The 15,271-nt window shown below is 56.1% G+C and overlaps 5 protein-coding genes across 22 annotated transcripts in view; 3 read left to right on the forward strand and 2 right to left on the reverse strand.

Moving 5' to 3' along the window:
- Nucleotides 1-171: 171 nt before the first annotated feature.
- Nucleotides 172-5,812, forward strand: Spsb3 (splA/ryanodine receptor domain and SOCS box containing 3). Its single transcript, XM_005081590.4, is given in 8 exon segments — nt 172-450; nt 452-610; nt 1,302-1,418; nt 3,932-4,109; nt 4,213-4,400; nt 4,479-4,581; nt 4,658-4,783; nt 5,035-5,812. Coding segments are annotated over 8 exon segments (1,479 nt in total). The 5' UTR covers nt 172-186; the 3' UTR covers nt 5,379-5,812.
- On the reverse strand, nt 2,020-9,086 carry Eme2 (essential meiotic structure-specific endonuclease subunit 2). Of its 3 annotated transcripts, none has more exons than XM_013121657.3 (8): nt 8,852-9,086; nt 8,593-8,729; nt 8,066-8,158; nt 7,327-7,418; nt 7,076-7,154; nt 6,806-6,921; nt 6,517-6,706; nt 2,020-6,444 (listed from the first exon to the last, which is right to left on the reverse strand). In XM_013121657.3, exons 1-8 carry the CDS (start codon nt 9,084-9,086, stop codon nt 6,274-6,276), a joined length of 1,113 nt encoding a protein of 370 aa, XP_012977111.1. In that variant the 3' UTR covers nt 2,020-6,273. The 3 variants fall into 3 exon arrangements, with proteins under 3 accessions (XP_012977111.1, XP_040604237.1, XP_040604238.1); XM_040748303.1 differs by having other exon boundaries at nt 7,076-7,241; XM_040748304.1 differs by having other exon boundaries at nt 7,076-7,241; nt 8,866-8,990.
- Nucleotides 9,087-9,189: 103 nt separating this feature from the next.
- Mrps34 (mitochondrial ribosomal protein S34) lies at nt 9,190-10,261 on the forward strand. The gene is made up of 3 exons (XM_005081589.4): nt 9,190-9,510; nt 9,656-9,698; nt 9,777-10,261. Exons 1-3 carry the CDS (start codon nt 9,190-9,192, stop codon nt 10,067-10,069), a joined length of 657 nt encoding a protein of 218 aa, XP_005081646.1. The 3' UTR covers nt 10,070-10,261.
- A 101-nt stretch (nt 10,262-10,362) lies between these two features.
- On the forward strand, nt 10,363-11,449 carry Nme3 (NME/NM23 nucleoside diphosphate kinase 3). The gene is made up of 5 exons (XM_005081587.4): nt 10,363-10,509; nt 10,584-10,714; nt 10,808-10,909; nt 10,984-11,096; nt 11,166-11,449. The coding sequence occupies exons 1-5, from the start codon at nt 10,464-10,466 to the stop codon at nt 11,281-11,283; spliced, it is 510 nt and encodes a 169-aa protein (XP_005081644.1). The 5' UTR covers nt 10,363-10,463; the 3' UTR covers nt 11,284-11,449.
- A 27-nt stretch (nt 11,450-11,476) lies between these two features.
- Mapk8ip3 (mitogen-activated protein kinase 8 interacting protein 3) overlaps nt 11,477-15,271 on the reverse strand; it is a 41,506-nt gene continuing 37,711 nt past the window's right edge. For all 16 annotated transcript variants that reach the window (XM_040748298.1, XM_040748292.1, XM_040748289.1 and 13 more), the window contains 10 exons: nt 15,147-15,266; nt 14,978-15,058; nt 14,828-14,895; nt 14,514-14,662; nt 14,176-14,347; nt 13,827-13,940; nt 13,664-13,702; nt 13,365-13,544; nt 13,122-13,271; nt 11,477-13,049 (listed from right to left, as the gene is read on the reverse strand). In XM_040748298.1, the coding sequence (XP_040604232.1) occupies nt 12,928-13,049; nt 13,122-13,271; nt 13,365-13,544; nt 13,664-13,702; nt 13,827-13,940; nt 14,176-14,347; nt 14,514-14,662; nt 14,828-14,895; nt 14,978-15,058; nt 15,147-15,266 (1,195 nt within the window). In that variant the 3' untranslated portion in view covers nt 11,477-12,927. The remainder of the gene's footprint in view (nt 13,050-13,121; nt 13,272-13,364; nt 13,545-13,663; nt 13,703-13,826; nt 13,941-14,175; nt 14,348-14,513; nt 14,663-14,827; nt 14,896-14,977; nt 15,059-15,146; nt 15,267-15,271) is intronic.

The following is a 15,271-nucleotide window of genomic DNA, read 5'->3' on the forward strand; positions in this document are numbered from 1 at the left end:
ACACAGATATACTTCCGCATGCTTGCCCAATGGTGATGCGAGAATCCTTTTGACTGCTCTAGCGAGGACCAGTAGGAACTTTGGTTCAGGATTGACAGGTCGTTTAAGCCTCTGGACAGCAGTTCTGTCTCGCGAGACCCGCCCCGCGGGAAGCCGCGGGAGAGCCCGCCTTCGGCTGCTCGGCCAATGCAGCGCGGGGGCGGGGATTGTTTGCGTCGCGGCCGGAACGGAAAGTGGGTCAGTGCCGGCAGAGCGCGTTGGCCGCAGGTGAGCCGCGCCGGCCCAGCCCGGCCAGGCCCGGCGGGCGGCGCGCTGACCTTGCAGGCGGTCAAACCGGGCCCTCTTTGTTCCCCGGTGGTGGCGCTCCGGTTTCTGGGCGCAGACCTCGGAACCAGGCGCCAGCAACATCGCCGTAGCGAGATCCGCGAGCCTCTGGCGAGGGAAGCAACTTCTTGGCCCCGCGGAGGCCGAGCGTGACCGCGTCCCGGGACGTCTCTGGTTCATTCATTGGGTTCCTACTGTGTGCTCCTGTACGGCGCTCACCCAGCCCCACTGCTGCGGAGTGCTGGGCGCGGCCGAGCTCGGCCCCTTTGTGGGTGGCCGGTGCGAGGTAGGGTAGTGCAGAGTGGGTTTGCAGGGGATGGGAGGCAACTAGGACAGAGCTGACTATTAGACCCAGGGAGTCCACTCAGGAGAGGAGGTCCAGCCCTCCCGTAGCCTTGCATTTTGTCCCAAGACCGACGTCAAGGCCCGAGTACGTTTAAGATTATATCAAAGACTGAACTGGGTTTGTAGTGTGTGGAGCGGGATGGGTGAGAGGGAGTCGTGTGGTGCAGCAAGCAGTGGGTCTCCAGCGACAAGGAGGAACCACTTCAGGTGTGTTGGAAGAAGGGGTGTCAGGAGTGGATGACAGCTGTGTTTCTGGCATGAGGAACTGGATGCTGGGGATGCCACTTGCCAAAGTGGACATCGGAGGAGGAGCAAGTTAAGTGTCATATGCCTGAGGGGCAGCAGCTCCTGAACGGAATGTAGAGATGGGCTGGGGCATCTCCAGAGTTATGGCTGTCTGGGTTGTGTTTCACACCATCGCCCTGGGCCTGACTGAGGCGCTCAGATACTGGAGCCAGGTATGAGCTTGTGGGAGTTCCTGGAGTCCCCATCCTTGATGGGTCTATGACCTATTCTGCCAGGTGGCCCAGAAATGCCAGGGGGCAGAGTTGTGGGGTTTGGGTACGGACTTTGTTTGTGTACTCTGACACATTACATGGCTTTAAGACTTATAGTTATGTTTTCCCCCCCAGGTACTCTCCACCATGGCCCGGCGTCCACGGAGTAGCAGGGCATGGCACTTTGTTCTGAGTGCAGCCCGCCGAGACACAGATGCTCGAGCTGACTGGGGCTATGACTCTGATGGGCAGGTAGGTCTCAGTAGCAAGGTGGGAATGACCAGTGTATGGATGGGGAGTGAAAAAGACTCTGAGGTAGGTGGAAAAGACCGTGTAGCCTGAGGGTGATAGAGACTCAAGAGCGACAGGGACCCTTGCTGGTCAGTGTACAACAGATGCCTGTTCATCAGCCTGCCAATTTCCAGAATAGCTGTTGCCAACTTAGTACCCACCTTCCGGATATTTTTGTGTGCCACAGTTAATGAGAAGATGCCAGAAGACACTTTTCTTTCCTATGTGGGGCTTGTTCTCCTTCTGTCTTCATTTGGGGTCTGGGGATCAAACCTAAGGTTGTCCTTGATGTACACTAGCAAGCATACACATGCTGAGCCTACAGATATTCACTTTATATTTGTGCGTATAAATATTCACATCATATATTGTGTGTAAAAGGATACGCGATCTTTTTTTTCCTTTTTGAGACATCTCTGTGTAACCCTGGCTTTCCTGGATCTAGCCCAAGCTAGCTTTGAACTCAGAGATTTGCCAGCCTCTGTTTCCCACATGCTGGGATCAAAGGCATGTGCCACCATGCAAAGCTTCTTTTTAGGAAGTCTCACACTATACCACAGGCTGGCCTTGGAGTTAGGCAATTTATTTATTGTGTGGGCACATGTGTGATATGCCGAGTATGGGGCCAGGACAACTTACAGGAGTCAAGTGCTCTCCTTCTACCCTTGGGATCAAACTCAGGTCATTAACATTTTTTTTTTAATCTGTAGTTCTTGAAGTTCAAATTTCCAAGACTTCCTTTGTGGCAGACTCTGGGCACAGGGAGGCCCAGGAATGCAAGGCACAGGGCAGATACCATGATACACATGACTAGGCTCCTGGGGTGGCTCATTTGTCTTGCTATACTGGACTGGTATTCTGGCTCCGCCCTTCATTGCCTCTACTCTGATATCACAGCTCCCTGCAGCACAGTCCCTCACCAGGTTGTGAGGAAAACTTGGAAGCCGTAGATTACTGACTTGGTCAGCAGTGTCCCAGGCCCTTCTTGGGGGCATCAGAGCTTTAGAGGTCAGCCCAAACTTTCAGCTAGATCTAATGACAGTGTACCTTGGAGCAGCCTCTATGCCTGCCCCCGTCTCAGCCATCACTGAGGGATGGAAGCAGTGACACACACATGCCTGTCAAGTCATGAGCTTGCAGGGCCGCGTAGTCAGGTGGCAGTTCCTGGTGTCCCTGGGCCCTTTTTTGGGTTGAACAACATCCTCCCTCCTGTCTCCTAGGTAGATTTACCTTGTATCCTGACTCCTTGGCTTTAGGAGAACCTATCTTTGTCAGTGGGTACAAGGTCTGCTCTATTGGGTATAAGCCTTTCCTTTAGGCAAGATAGCTGTTCTGGCTGGCTTCTGAGGAACCTAAGTTCACGTTGGTTGACCAAATATCTTTGTCTGGCTCCTTGTGGAGTTACTACTCCAACTACACAGCCTGGAGTGGAGGTCAGTTTCTAGTCCCCCCTCAGCTGTCTGTTGCTGGCCACTTCCTCACTTGTTCGTGGTACTGTCTAACCACCATGATGGTTCTTGGGACGTGGTATGCGATTTGGCACCTCCTCAAGCTGGTGATATTGCAAGCAGAAGACAGGATAGTGGAGAACCTGAGTATTGTGAAGAGAATATAGGGTGAAAGATGTGGTCCAGGCTCCTCTTGTTGGCTGACTGCTCCCATCTAGAGAATGCAGGGATCACCTGGTGGCCACAACAGGGCTGGCTATGTGGCTGGGCAGATGTAACTCCAGGGTGGATGGTAGATGATGCTCAGGTTACACAAGGGGCGTGGACTGTGTGGGGCATGGCAGGGCCAGACAGCTCAAGGAGGCAGAGGCCAAAGCTTCAGGGACTGCCGAGCCAGCTAGCCTAGCATCAGAATGGGGGCCCAGGGGCCCGCAGAGCAGCTGAATGGGAACAGTGTCAGTAGCTGCAACTTGACCACCAGCCCAGCTGTGTTTACACCTCCACTAGGCTGAGGACTGAGCTCAAGCCCCAAGGACTGCACCTTTGGAGGAGTTTGGTGCAGCTGGGGCTTGAAGCAGACGCATGAGTCCATTAGGACTCATCAAGTGAGGTCCTTTTGCCTTCAGTGACCTTACATGGGGTAGGAGCACACATCCTAAGGCTTAGGTCTTAGGGCTGTGAGGAGCTGGATGCTAGACCTTGCTGATAGAACCAGCTCCGCTCCATGGTTTAGGAGACCTGGAGAGCCCCATCTTATGTGGGCTTCTAGCTGTGCAAAAATGGGGCTGAGCTGTATATTGAGTTTCAGAGTTCCATTGAGAAGCTGAGTGAGAAGCTATCACCCTCAGGTCACCTCCCCATTTCACTGCACTCTTCCAGGGTTAGAAGTCGATTTTAGTGCTGAGGTTGCTTATGCTGGACACTGGAGAACCCCAGGATTCTTCTCTGGTGGATATGAGAAGGGGTCAGGTAGCCTGGCCATGGGGAATCTGCCATAAATAGAGCAATCTGCCCCTTCCCTCCCAGCACAGCGACTCAGACTCTGACCCTGAGTACTCTTCCCTGCCACCATCCATCCCCAGTGCTGTGCCTGTGACAGGAGAGTCCTTCTGTGACTGTGAGGGCCAGAATGAGGCTACCTTCTGCAACAGTCTGCACACAACGCACCGTGGCAAGGACTGTCGCTGTGGTGAGGAGGATGAGGGTGAGTGCCCTGTTCCCCGGGCGGCTGGGCAGGGCAGGTTCTCTGGGACGAATAGGTACTGCTTTGCTCCAGCTCTGCCTAGTTTGGGCCCTCTGTCTTACAGATTTTGATTGGGTCTGGGATGACCTGAACAAGTCCTCAGCCACCTTGCTGAGCTGTGATAATCGTAAGGTCAGCTTTCACATGGAGTATAGCTGTGGCACTGCAGCCATTCGGGGCACTAAGGAGCTAGGGGATGGCCAACATTTCTGGGAAATCAAGATGACCTCTCCTGTGTATGGCACTGACATGGTAAATGGCCAGGCAAGAGGGTAGCTGCCATGGGCCCTGCCCCTAGACACCTAAGCAGCCCAGCCCCCCTGTTTGCAGATGGTGGGCATTGGGACATCAGATGTAGACCTGGACAAGTACCACCACACGTTCTGCAGCCTGCTTGGCAGGGATGAAGACAGCTGGGGCCTCTCCTACACTGGTGGGTATTTCAGGGTAGTGGTTAGGCCTAGCAGTGCTACAGACCTCTCCCAGGCTTACCCATCTACTGCTCCCAGGGCTCCTCCATCATAAAGGTGACAAGACGAGCTTCTCTTCACGCTTCGGCCAGGGCTCTATTATTGGTGTACACTTGGACACCTGGCATGGGACACTGACCTTCTTCAAGAACAGGAAGTGCATAGGTGAGGGTACCTTCGTGACCAGGTCTCCCCTGACGCTGGAGAGCAGAGAGGGGAGCCTCTAGGGTGGGGGTCAGGCAGTCTGTGATCTGGAGCTCTCAAGGGTGGACAGGGCTGACGCCAGGCTGGGGTTAGCAGGCCAGAGCTGAGCCAGGCTTCTGTTCAGAGTGGCATGAGCTCTTCACCGTGGTGTATTAGGGAGGAGCTTCCTAGCATCTGACCTATATGACACTCAGGCTAAGTCTTCCTTTCAGGAGTGGCTGCCACTCGGCTGCAAAACCGGAGGTTCTACCCAATGGTGTGCTCCACAGCCGCCAAGAGCAGCATGAAAGTCATCCGCTCCTGTGCCAGCTCCACCTCCCTGCAGTACCTGTGCTGCTACCGCCTGCGCCAGTTGCGGCCAAACTCAGGGGACACCCTCGAGGGCCTGCCCTTGCCCCCTGGCCTTAAGCAAGTGCTGCATAACAAGCTGGGCTGGGTCTTGAGCATGAACTGCAACCGCCGGAAGTCCCCTGGACCTGCTTCTGGCACAGCCACAGCTGGTGCCACGAGCCCTGAAAGCAGGCCCTGTCAGAGGAAGCGCTGCAGAAGAAGCTGACTTCTCCAGCTGGAGCGCAACCACCATCTTCTGTACCTTCCAGGGCAGCAGCAGGGTGGGAAACAGGTCTGTCTAGGCTTGTCCCCATCTCTCTGAAGCCAGGACAACCTTCCCTGTTGGCCATGGAGGGTGGAGGCCATTCTACTGCATGTGCTGGTGGGAAGGCAGCACTCCTGTTTGTTCTGTGTGTCTTGGGAACAACAGCCCAAACGCTTCTGGACCTAGATTACACGCCTGGGATGCTAGCTGACTCAGTGAAACACTCAGGCCAGGGAAGAGGACATGTGCTATCCCAACCCAGAGGGCCTTGAGGTTTTTCTGACTTGCAATTGCATGTTGTCAGCTCTTGCCCATTACAGAGATGTCAGTGGGTTCCCTGTGAAGGGCTTTTGTCTCATTCCCATAGGCTATAACATTAAAATTATGAGTCCTCAGTAGGGCCTGAGCTGCCTGTGCCTATGGTTTGCCTTCCACTGTGTCTGTCTGTCCAGTAGCTTGGATCTCTTCTGAAGGTCTCTTAGTACTACTTCCTGAGGCTCTACCCTAAGCTTCCAAATAACAATGGGAGTGGGAATTGCCCAACTGGGTACTCAGCCCTGCCACCAGGCTTCCTGCAACCAGGCCAAGGCTAAGGGCTCGCTGACACCCCAGGCACTCCAGGGCCCTTACTGCCTACTACCCTCCAGATTCTTCTGTTCACTCCAGCTTCCCTTACCCCCTCACCTCCCATGGTGCTTTCAACTGACCAGAGAACAATCGTCTCCCCCAGACTTAAAAAAGTATGGTGGCTGAACCCAAACCTTCCTGCCTCTTAGTGACTATCAGTCTCTTGGGCAGCTTATCCTTTTCTGCTGATGGGCAGGAGGCAGCCCAAGGGTGTCTGTCACAGGTGTGGTCAAGAGCTCAGGTCCAGCAGGAGGTCGGGGTTGGTGGTGGTCAGGAAGACACAGATTCGGCGTGAGATGTCCGGTCCCACCCTGCGGGGCTGCCTGCCTCGGTGGACCTTCACAGGGAGGTCAGCTAGGAGACTCAGGCGTTCCTGCTCCGTGCTGCAGTCCAGTAGAGCCTAGAGTGGGCACAGGTATGAGTAAGTGGGCCTTAGGTTCTAGTCCTGGGAGAGGGGACTTGGGCGATTCACCTGTTGCAAAAGGCGGGGGGAGGGGAAGGCGGTGACAACAGCATCAGCCACAGCTGAGCTGACCCGATTGAACTGTCTGATTTGCCGCCACCACACTCCTCGGAGCCCAGAGCCTTCTTTGGTCACTTGCTGGCCTGAGGCCCAGTGCCCTGCTGTGCAGAAGGAAAAGGCCAGGGAGTCTCGGTACTGCCTGAAATGAGGGAAACCCAGACAGACACTTTGAGGACCCTTCATCAGGGCAGCTGTCCAGTCCTGTCCCACCTCCACTCAGTCCCTGCGGGGTACATACTTAGAGGGGCGCTGAGAGAGGGCCTTGGTGAAGGCACACACATACTGACTCAGCTCCTGCCACGAGGCCACCAGCAGCACATCCAGGTTTGCCTGGAGCTGGAGCAGCACCAGGGCCTGTGAAGCGTAAGAGTGGGATGGGCTGAATGACCTCTGAGGAATGTCAAGCCAGTTATGCTAGAAACCAAACCCAACTCTGACAGGCTGAAGACAGCAGCCCAAGTGCAGAGACCAAGGTTAGCCATCTACCTCATCCAGTGGCAGCCCTCACCTCTTCCACCTCAGACCAGCTGATGGCCACGTTGGCATGGGGGTCCTTTGACTTCTTTAACGGCCATGTCTTCTGAGAGCTGGGTTGGTGAGACCGGAACAGAGGTGATCTTTCGGCTCCTACTGCTCTTGCTTTTGCAGGGCCCTCCCAGGGCAAGTGGAGCCCACTGTGACACAGCAGCCCCTAGAGGCAATCCCATTTTTTCTAGAATCCCATCCAAGCCAGCCCTACTGGGTTGGGGAGAGTGGTACCATAGATATGCATCCAGCCCGATGACAGCCAGGCGGGGGCGGGTGGAACTATCGGGAGAAAGCCAGGGCGTGGAGCAAGGTGGGCCTGTGATCTGAAAGCAAGAACAACACATGCCTGTCCACAGGAGGGCTGTGGCTACAGGCCCATAGCCAACAGGATGGCTGGTTTCCAGAGGGCAGAGGGACTGGATGAGTTCACAGGTCCAGCCTGTTCTCTGGGGAGTGGCTCTGCTTCCTTAAGGCCAGGAGTACTCAGGCACACTCCAGGTGCGGTGTAGAAGTGAGTCAGTCCCTTTGCCTCTGGTCCACTTCTACACCCAAGCTGGCCACTGGCTGGCCACCCAGCTCGTGCTTGACAAATGTTGGCCCTTGGACACCAGCGCCCACAAAGAGTTTAGCAGAATTGTGCTCCAAGCAAAATGGTCAGTTAGGTATTGTTTCCCTTGAATCTAGGGAACACCAGCAGTCAAATGAGGAATTATCAGCTGTTGTAGGCAGACCCCACAGCCAGCTCATATGGACACCAGCAGCCACTATTGTAGCTTCCTCCTCCACCCCTGGCCAGCTTGCAGCCCAGACCACCATTCTTAGTTCTTCCAAAGGACTGTCAGGGCTCTTGTGTCTAGAGCACTCAGCAGGGTTCCTCCTATTTCCCTCAACATCTCTATGGTAGCTCCAGCCCATGCCAGACTGGGGAACCAGCTCTGCAAGGCAAAATAACGGGTCTTTCCCCAAGTACCTGGGTCAGCTGCATGGCGCTCTGAAGAAACTCCTGAGGGTCTAGCAGCAGCAACTGTTCCTGCTCATTCTCAGCCCGTGCCTCCAGAGGCACCTGTAGGGACATTACTGGTCCTGCTAACCACCTGTGAGGGCCCAAGGCTCCCCCCACCCTGGGTTGCCCAGCCACCAAACACTATCAATAACTCCAACTCTCCATACAGTGAAGTTCAGGCCTGCCGGGACTGCTCCTGAGAAGTCCCAGAGTACAAAACTAGCCTAACTCCACAAACAGCAGGAACCCCGACCCATTCTCATCGCCACCAGGAGATTCTAGTAGCGATTGAGTTCAGGTTTCTTGTGTTAAGAAATGTGACAAGGGTATCCCTCAGCTTTCAGCTTTTAGGTTACTCCTGTGCGAGGCAAGAAAGATGAATGGAACTACCTCGCTAGCCAGAGGCAAAAGTGAAACCTGAAATAAGTCTGGCACTGGGCTGGTGATAGGGAGACACTCACACTGCTGGGGGCTGGTGACAGGGAGACACTCACACTGCTGGGGGCTGGGTCGGGCCTCGCAACGCTCCACTGCAGGCTGCGGGACTGGTGCTGCGGCTCGATGCGGCATTCACACCCTAGCGAGCCCAGCGCCTCCATCAGGATGTCGGAGCCTGCATGTTCCAGGACAGCTGGGCCCGGGAGGCGACAGCTCGGTCATTCCACCCTCTCCCAGGAGGGCTTGTGGGTGACGACGCCACCCTGATATATGGCCAGCCCCAAGTTCCCAAACTCTCCGCCCCCGGCCCCGCACCTGGATCCACGCACACTGTCAGACGACTCAGGACCTGATCCGCCCGTAACGCCTTGGACGCAGCCCTGTGCTCTCTTACTGTACTCGAGACTTGCGTGCCAACCTCCCTAGCGGTGGCACCTTCGCCTTCTGAGTCAGAGATCTCCCAGGCTTGAGGTCGCCGCTGACCCCGGCTCCGACACCGGCCCCGGCCGCAAGACGGGCCCGCGACTCTCTTGGGTACTACCTCTTCCATAGCTCACCTTTCTTACGGCTTCCGGATGTACCCGGATGTTTTTGTTCGGGACACCAGCCGCTTCCTGATAAGTGCAGGTTTCCGGTGGTGTAAGGACACAGGCATGGCGCGGAAGAAAGTGAGACCCCGGCTGATCGCCGAGCTGGCCCGCCGCGTGCGCGCCTTGCGCGAGCAGCGGAATCAGCCGCCTGATTCGCAGCTCTATGCTCTAGACTACGAGACTCTGACCCGGCCACACTCGGGTCGCCGGCTGCCGGTGCGCGCCTGGGCCGACGTGCGCCGTGAGAGCCGCCTCTTTCAGCTGCTCGCCCGCCTCCCAGTGTTCGGCTTGGGCCGTCTGGTCACCCGCAAGTCTTGGCTGTGGCAGCACGACGAGCCGTGCTACTGGCGCCTCACGCGTGTGAGACCCGACTACACTGCACAGGTGCTCTCTCTCACTGTGCCGCCCGTTCTTGTCTACACTTTCTCCATCTTGCCCGTCAGCTTGTTCTACCCACCCTGAACTACCGGGGCTTTTACGTAAGGGTGGCAGGGGCGCTATGTTGACAGTCCCTCCTCTTGTTCTGCAGAACCTGGACCACGGGAGAGCCTGGGGCATCCTGACCTTCAAAGGTAAGGCTGGGTGATGGTTGTAGCCGGTGATGGTTCGCAGATTATCCAGCCAGCAGACAGTTTATCTTCTTTCCCCAGGGAAGACTGAGGATAAGGCTCGGGAAATCGAGCAAGTTATGTACCACGACTGGCGGTTGGTACCCAAGCACGAAGAGGAGGCCTTTACTTCGTTCACTGCAAAACCAGAGGACGGATTGAACCCTGTCCCCTACCCACCTCTGCTGCGGGCCATGATCCTCGCTGAACGACAGAAAAACGGGGATACCAGCACCCAGGAGCCGCTTCTAAACCTCGAGAGGACTTGCGTGCCTCCTTGGGACTACCCTGCAAAACAGGAGACCAAAGGGAAGGCCAAGGGCACCCCAGTCTAACTGCCAGGATGGGCAGAGTGGCCATGTTTGTCATTTGACGGACAAGTGTCTTAGACTGTGCCAAACCTCCCCTTTGGTGGAGAGTTAGACCCTGACACACCTGCCAATGAATGATGGGGCAGCTGACAGGCTATCATTTTCAGGTGGCCTTTTGTTCATACCTCCGTCTAGAAATAAATGCACGTAGTGGCCTGTGTTGTGGTTTCATTACAGGGGAGGGAAACCGGGGTTGCGGAGGAGCAGGGCTCCTGGTGCTCCAGTTCACGCAGGGCAGGTCCAGGGCGCCGCCGCTGTGCCCTGGGCTCAAAAAGTGCTGGGACTGCAGAGGCCGAGCCCGGAGGTCCTTTAAGGCAGGCCACGCCCCCTCGCCGCCTGGTCCGCCCCATCCGCCGCCATGATCTGTCTGGTGCTAACCATCTTCGCCAACCTCTTTCCCGCAGGTGAGCACCAGGGCGGGCTGGGGCCGGGCTGGGGGCAGTGCGGTGGGGCATGTCTGAAGCCAGTGCTCCCGCAGCCTACAGCGGCGTGAACGAGCGCACGTTCTTGGCAGTGAAGCCCGACGGCGTGCAGCGGCGGCTGGTGGGTGAGATCGTGCGTCGCTTTGAGAGGAAGGGCTTCAAGCTGGTGGCACTAAAGCTAGTGAAGGTATGGGCACACAAAGGAGCTTGTGGATTCAGGAAGGGAATCGAGTGGGTCTAGGGTCAGGGCCCTGGCACTGATAAGCCACCCCTCCCCTAGGCCTCCGAAGAGCTGCTGCGGGAGCATTATGCCGAGCTGCACGAGAGACCCTTCTACAGCCGATTAGTTAAATACATGAGCTCTGGTCCAGTAGTGGCCATGGTGAGTTTCTGATGACCTGCAAGGGGAGGGCGAAGCCTTGGAAGCCCTTAGCGTGCTGACAGTAGTTCCTTCAGGTGTGGCAAGGGCTGGACGTCGTACGTGCTTCACGGGCCCTCATAGGGGCCACTGACCCAGGGGACGCTATTCCTGGCACCATCCGTGGGGATTTCTGCGTGGAGGTTGGCAAGTAAGTACTACCAAACTCTCTGCCCCCCCCCCCCACTTCCTCTTGTGCTCACTAGCCATTCCCGCACAGGAATGTGATTCATGGCAGTGACTCGGTGGAAAGTGCTCACAGAGAGATTGCGCTTTGGTTCCGTGAGGATGAGCTTCTGTGCTGGGAGGACAGCGCCGGGCATTGGCTGTATGAGTAGATGGTATGGAATTCACCATTACCAACGTGGAGGTTGTTGATCTTCTGCGATCCTCACAGATAGTGCTGTGGGTGCGTGCGGGTCCACCCAACCTAGTCTGTCCAGGGACAGCCATCCCACATCCCTCCCTGTATTTGTTTTCATAATAAACTGCAGAAAACCCTTGTGCACTGGTGTAGTTTCAAGACAAAAGTAGTGTTAAGACATTTATTACATACAGAGCAGATATGTGAGTTCACTTGCAAGGCCAAAGCCTGAGGAGAGTTGCACTGGCCCCTTCCTCCAGCTGCACCCACCCAGCTAACCCGTCACTTCACACTCCTGTGGGAACAGACAAGGGACATACATCACAGTGGAGAGGTGGCAGGGTGGCGGGGAGAAGCCTGCAGCTGCATGTTGATGCAGCTTGTCATGGCCAGATGGGCTCAGGGGCAACCCCCCTGGATCTGTGCTTCTCTGGTGGGGAGAGGGCAGTAGAGGCCAGCTGACCCTGATCAATGCCCCTGAAGAGTAAGACCAGGGCCAGGGCAGCACCTGCCTCCACACACTTGCTTATAACTGTGCCCATCCTGGCCAACTCTCGGTTCTTCTGGCCTCTGCCTGGCAGCCTCTGGTTAGTTGCTTTCCAAGGGAGCAGGCCACAGCTGGCAACCCTAGGCACTTAGTACGTGTCTGGGAGTTGGGCTCCTTGGAGCCCTGTGCATGAGGCAGGCCCTGGGAGCACACCATCCTCCATTAACCTGAGGCTGAGCCTGCATCCTAGGACTGACTCTGGGGACACCAGGGCCACCCTTCTTCCTGAGGCCTGTGCCTGCCCTGGCAGCCTGAGAAATTCAACCCTTGGAGATTCTGAGAGGGGCAGGGCACTATAGTCTTGCTCCTCCAAGATGAATCTTGTGCCCAGGAAGAGCCTAGGGGACACTGATCCATGAGGGGCTGGACAATCTTGGGATCCCTTGGGTTAATGGATATTTGTCATCTTTTGAAGCAGCTGCCCCAGGGAGGCTGGCCCTGAGCTTTCATGCCAGGTTCCCAGGTAAGACCCACGCTGGGGGCCAAGGGAATGTACGTTTGGAGATGGGGAAAAGCCCAGAGAAGGCTGGCTGAGGTCCAGGAAGCTAGACAGTCCTGGCCTGTTTTCTGGGCTGAGGATGGTGTATCGGTCTGGGTCCCTCAGGGAGAGCAAGTGTTTGGGACCAGGAAACCCTTCCTCAGGGCTGCATGCAAAGCAAGTAGACTTGGGGAAGACTCAGCAGTATGAGGCTCTTGCTCCTGCCAGCACTGATGAGGCCTGAGTGGAGCCAGGGCCACCTGAGGGGGCTGCCCATAGCATTCTTGGTCCTGACTTACCCTGAGGGGCCCCTGGGACTTCATTTGGGCTTGGTGCTGGCTAGGCCCTGGGCCAGGAGCTGCTGGAGAGGGTGTCCCAGAGGCTCTTTCCTCCCTGATGGGAAAGACATCTGCTCCTGCCTTACTCCCCAAAACTTGCTTCACCCCTCTCTAACAGCTGGGGGCTGGACCTCAGGCAAAAGCTGCAAGTTGAGAGGTTAAAAGGGGATGGACGAACCTGACTGCCCCAGGGAACAGGCAGGGGGGCAGGCAAGTAGGGTCCTATATACAGTTGGCATCAGGCAGGGCAGGTGCTCACTCAGGGGTATAGGACACCTGCCATACGATGATGTGGCTGCGCTCAGCCTTGGACAACACGGGCTTCACTTGATTCACATCCCCGGCACCTTCCTCAGTTTCGTCATCCTCGCCGTCCCCTAGAGGATTGGCAGCCATTAGGACTCCCACATGCCCACACCGGACCCTACCTCTAGTTTGTGCCTACTTACCAATGCGGAAGTCGATATAACCTTCACCACCACTCAGCACCAGTGCGTTCTTCAACTTCTGGCCCTCAGAATCTGCAGCAGGTGCAGCAGGCCCAGGGCCCTCTGATGGGCTGTCTAGCACACTGCCATTGAGTGTGGCCAGCACATTTCCTGTCATGGGCAGAGGAATCTCAGGGCTGTAGCCTCCGGAAAAGGTTACAGCTGTGCTACACTAGCAAAGTGGGTTAAAGAGCATGTGTGTACCTGGCACAGAGACAAAGAATTTGACAGCATCACGGTGCCCATGAAAGCAGAGCTGAGCCTGAGCCATGGAGCAGTAGGGGATGAAGCTACTGGCTGCCTTGTCACTGCTGTCATCCCCATACACATGAATGACGCCCCCTGGGCGGGTCCCCTCCCCAGATGTTGGAGATGTCTTGTTGGCTGGGAAAACAGAGACAGGAGACTAGGACCACCTTATTTTCAGCAGGCAGCTGGAGACAGTGAGTGCTGGGGGCATAGCAAATGGCCTAGGCCACAAGGGGCAAATGCTGAGAACTTACCTCGGAGCCCCAAAAGTTGGCCTCGATGCAGGACCACAGCTGTGGAGGAGAAAGGAAAGAAGGCTGAGTTTGGCCAGAGAGGTGGTCCTGACCCACCTACTCTGGGAACTCTTTAGCACAGCTGCTGCTTTTTCGATAGAGTCCTCCAGGGTTGGGAACTTACTCTCAGTCAGGGGGATGGAGATGACAACCCCATTGCCAGTGCCCACCCATAGACGGTTGCCCGCAATGAGTAAGGCTGTGATGCGCACGAAGGAGAAGCCCAGCTTGCCAGTACCTAGGTGGGGACAGGAAGAGGGTCAGTGTAGCCAGTGATGGGTGCCCTAGGTGTTTTGCCTGGCACATCCCCTAATATACCATCTTTATTTGATTTATATTGAGGCAAGCTTTCATGTAGCTCAGGATGGCCTCAAACTTGACTGTAGCTAAAGATGACTTTGAACTTCTGATCCTTCTACTTCCACATCCCAAGTGCTGGGATTATAGGCATGTGCCCACCATGCCTGGCTCACCAAGCATCTTGCTAACATAGGGCTCGATGTCCACATCCTGCAGGTGCTGGTGGGTGTGAGCATGGTAGAGCCGAAGGGTGGAATCCAAGCGAATGGAAACCCATACTCCGTCACCAATCCAGGCCAGCTGTCGCACCTGGCTTTCCCGCCTTGGATGGGCATCAAATGACTTCTGTTGGTTAATGGCAGTCAGTCAACAGGGGTGGGTAATGGAGAGGTAAGGGATCTGGGCTTGCTGTGATATGATGCAGGGCCCACATTCATGACATACAGCCTGTCCCAACCTCTAATCTAGCAGAAGCCCCTCTCCACTTTGGAGGTCACTGGTTTGTACTTGCCTCGATCTGCATTGTCTTGGGCTGGATGACATGAACCTTGTTCTTGTATCCACACCAGACTCGGTCGTCCACAACAGCCATGCAACGGATGGAGTGATGTGGGTGGCCCAGGTCCATCAGGTGGTAGTTGCTCAGGTCCCACTGGCCATCTAGAAAGAACCCAGGCCACCTGTTCAAGACTGGCTAGGGTCTATTTCAGCCCACTGGGTCAGTGTGGAGGGCCTATTGCCAGGCTCAGGGTGGACCAATGGATCCAGGGACCCAGGGACCCAGGAACCCCTAGGCCTGCCTCTGCAACGGTCATGAGGCCTTACCCTCGCCACGATGGAAGATAGCCAGGGTCCCATCTGCAAGAGCTACCAGCACTCGGCCTTTGACATGCCTGGAATGGTAAGTCAGTGAGGTAGGCTGAGGTTGCTGGGCCCTTGAGTCCCTGACCCCACCCCTTAGTGGGGACCACATACACCAGGCTCAGCACAGAGTCTTTTAGCTTGATGGAGTGCAGACACTTCTTCCAGTTGGCTACTGCTGAATGCACGTAGAGCCTGCAGAGTAAGGCAGGTGGGCAGAACTTGTATGTTTCATTGAGGCCCCCGTACCCCACCACGTCCCATGTCTTGTGTCTTTGCCTACCAGCCATTCTGGGCTCCTAGCCACATGGTGGGTGCAGCACTACTGGTGGTTGCTGAGGGCTCCCCACTGGGCTCCAACTGAGGCTGTACAATGCTGCCATCAGGCTCTGGCCCATTCTCACTGGA

Source organism: Mesocricetus auratus, unplaced genomic scaffold (assembly GCF_017639785.1).
Source record: "Mesocricetus auratus isolate SY011 unplaced genomic scaffold, BCM_Maur_2.0 Super-Scaffold_100007, whole genome shotgun sequence".
Taxonomy (NCBI): domain Eukaryota; kingdom Metazoa; phylum Chordata; class Mammalia; order Rodentia; family Cricetidae; genus Mesocricetus; species Mesocricetus auratus.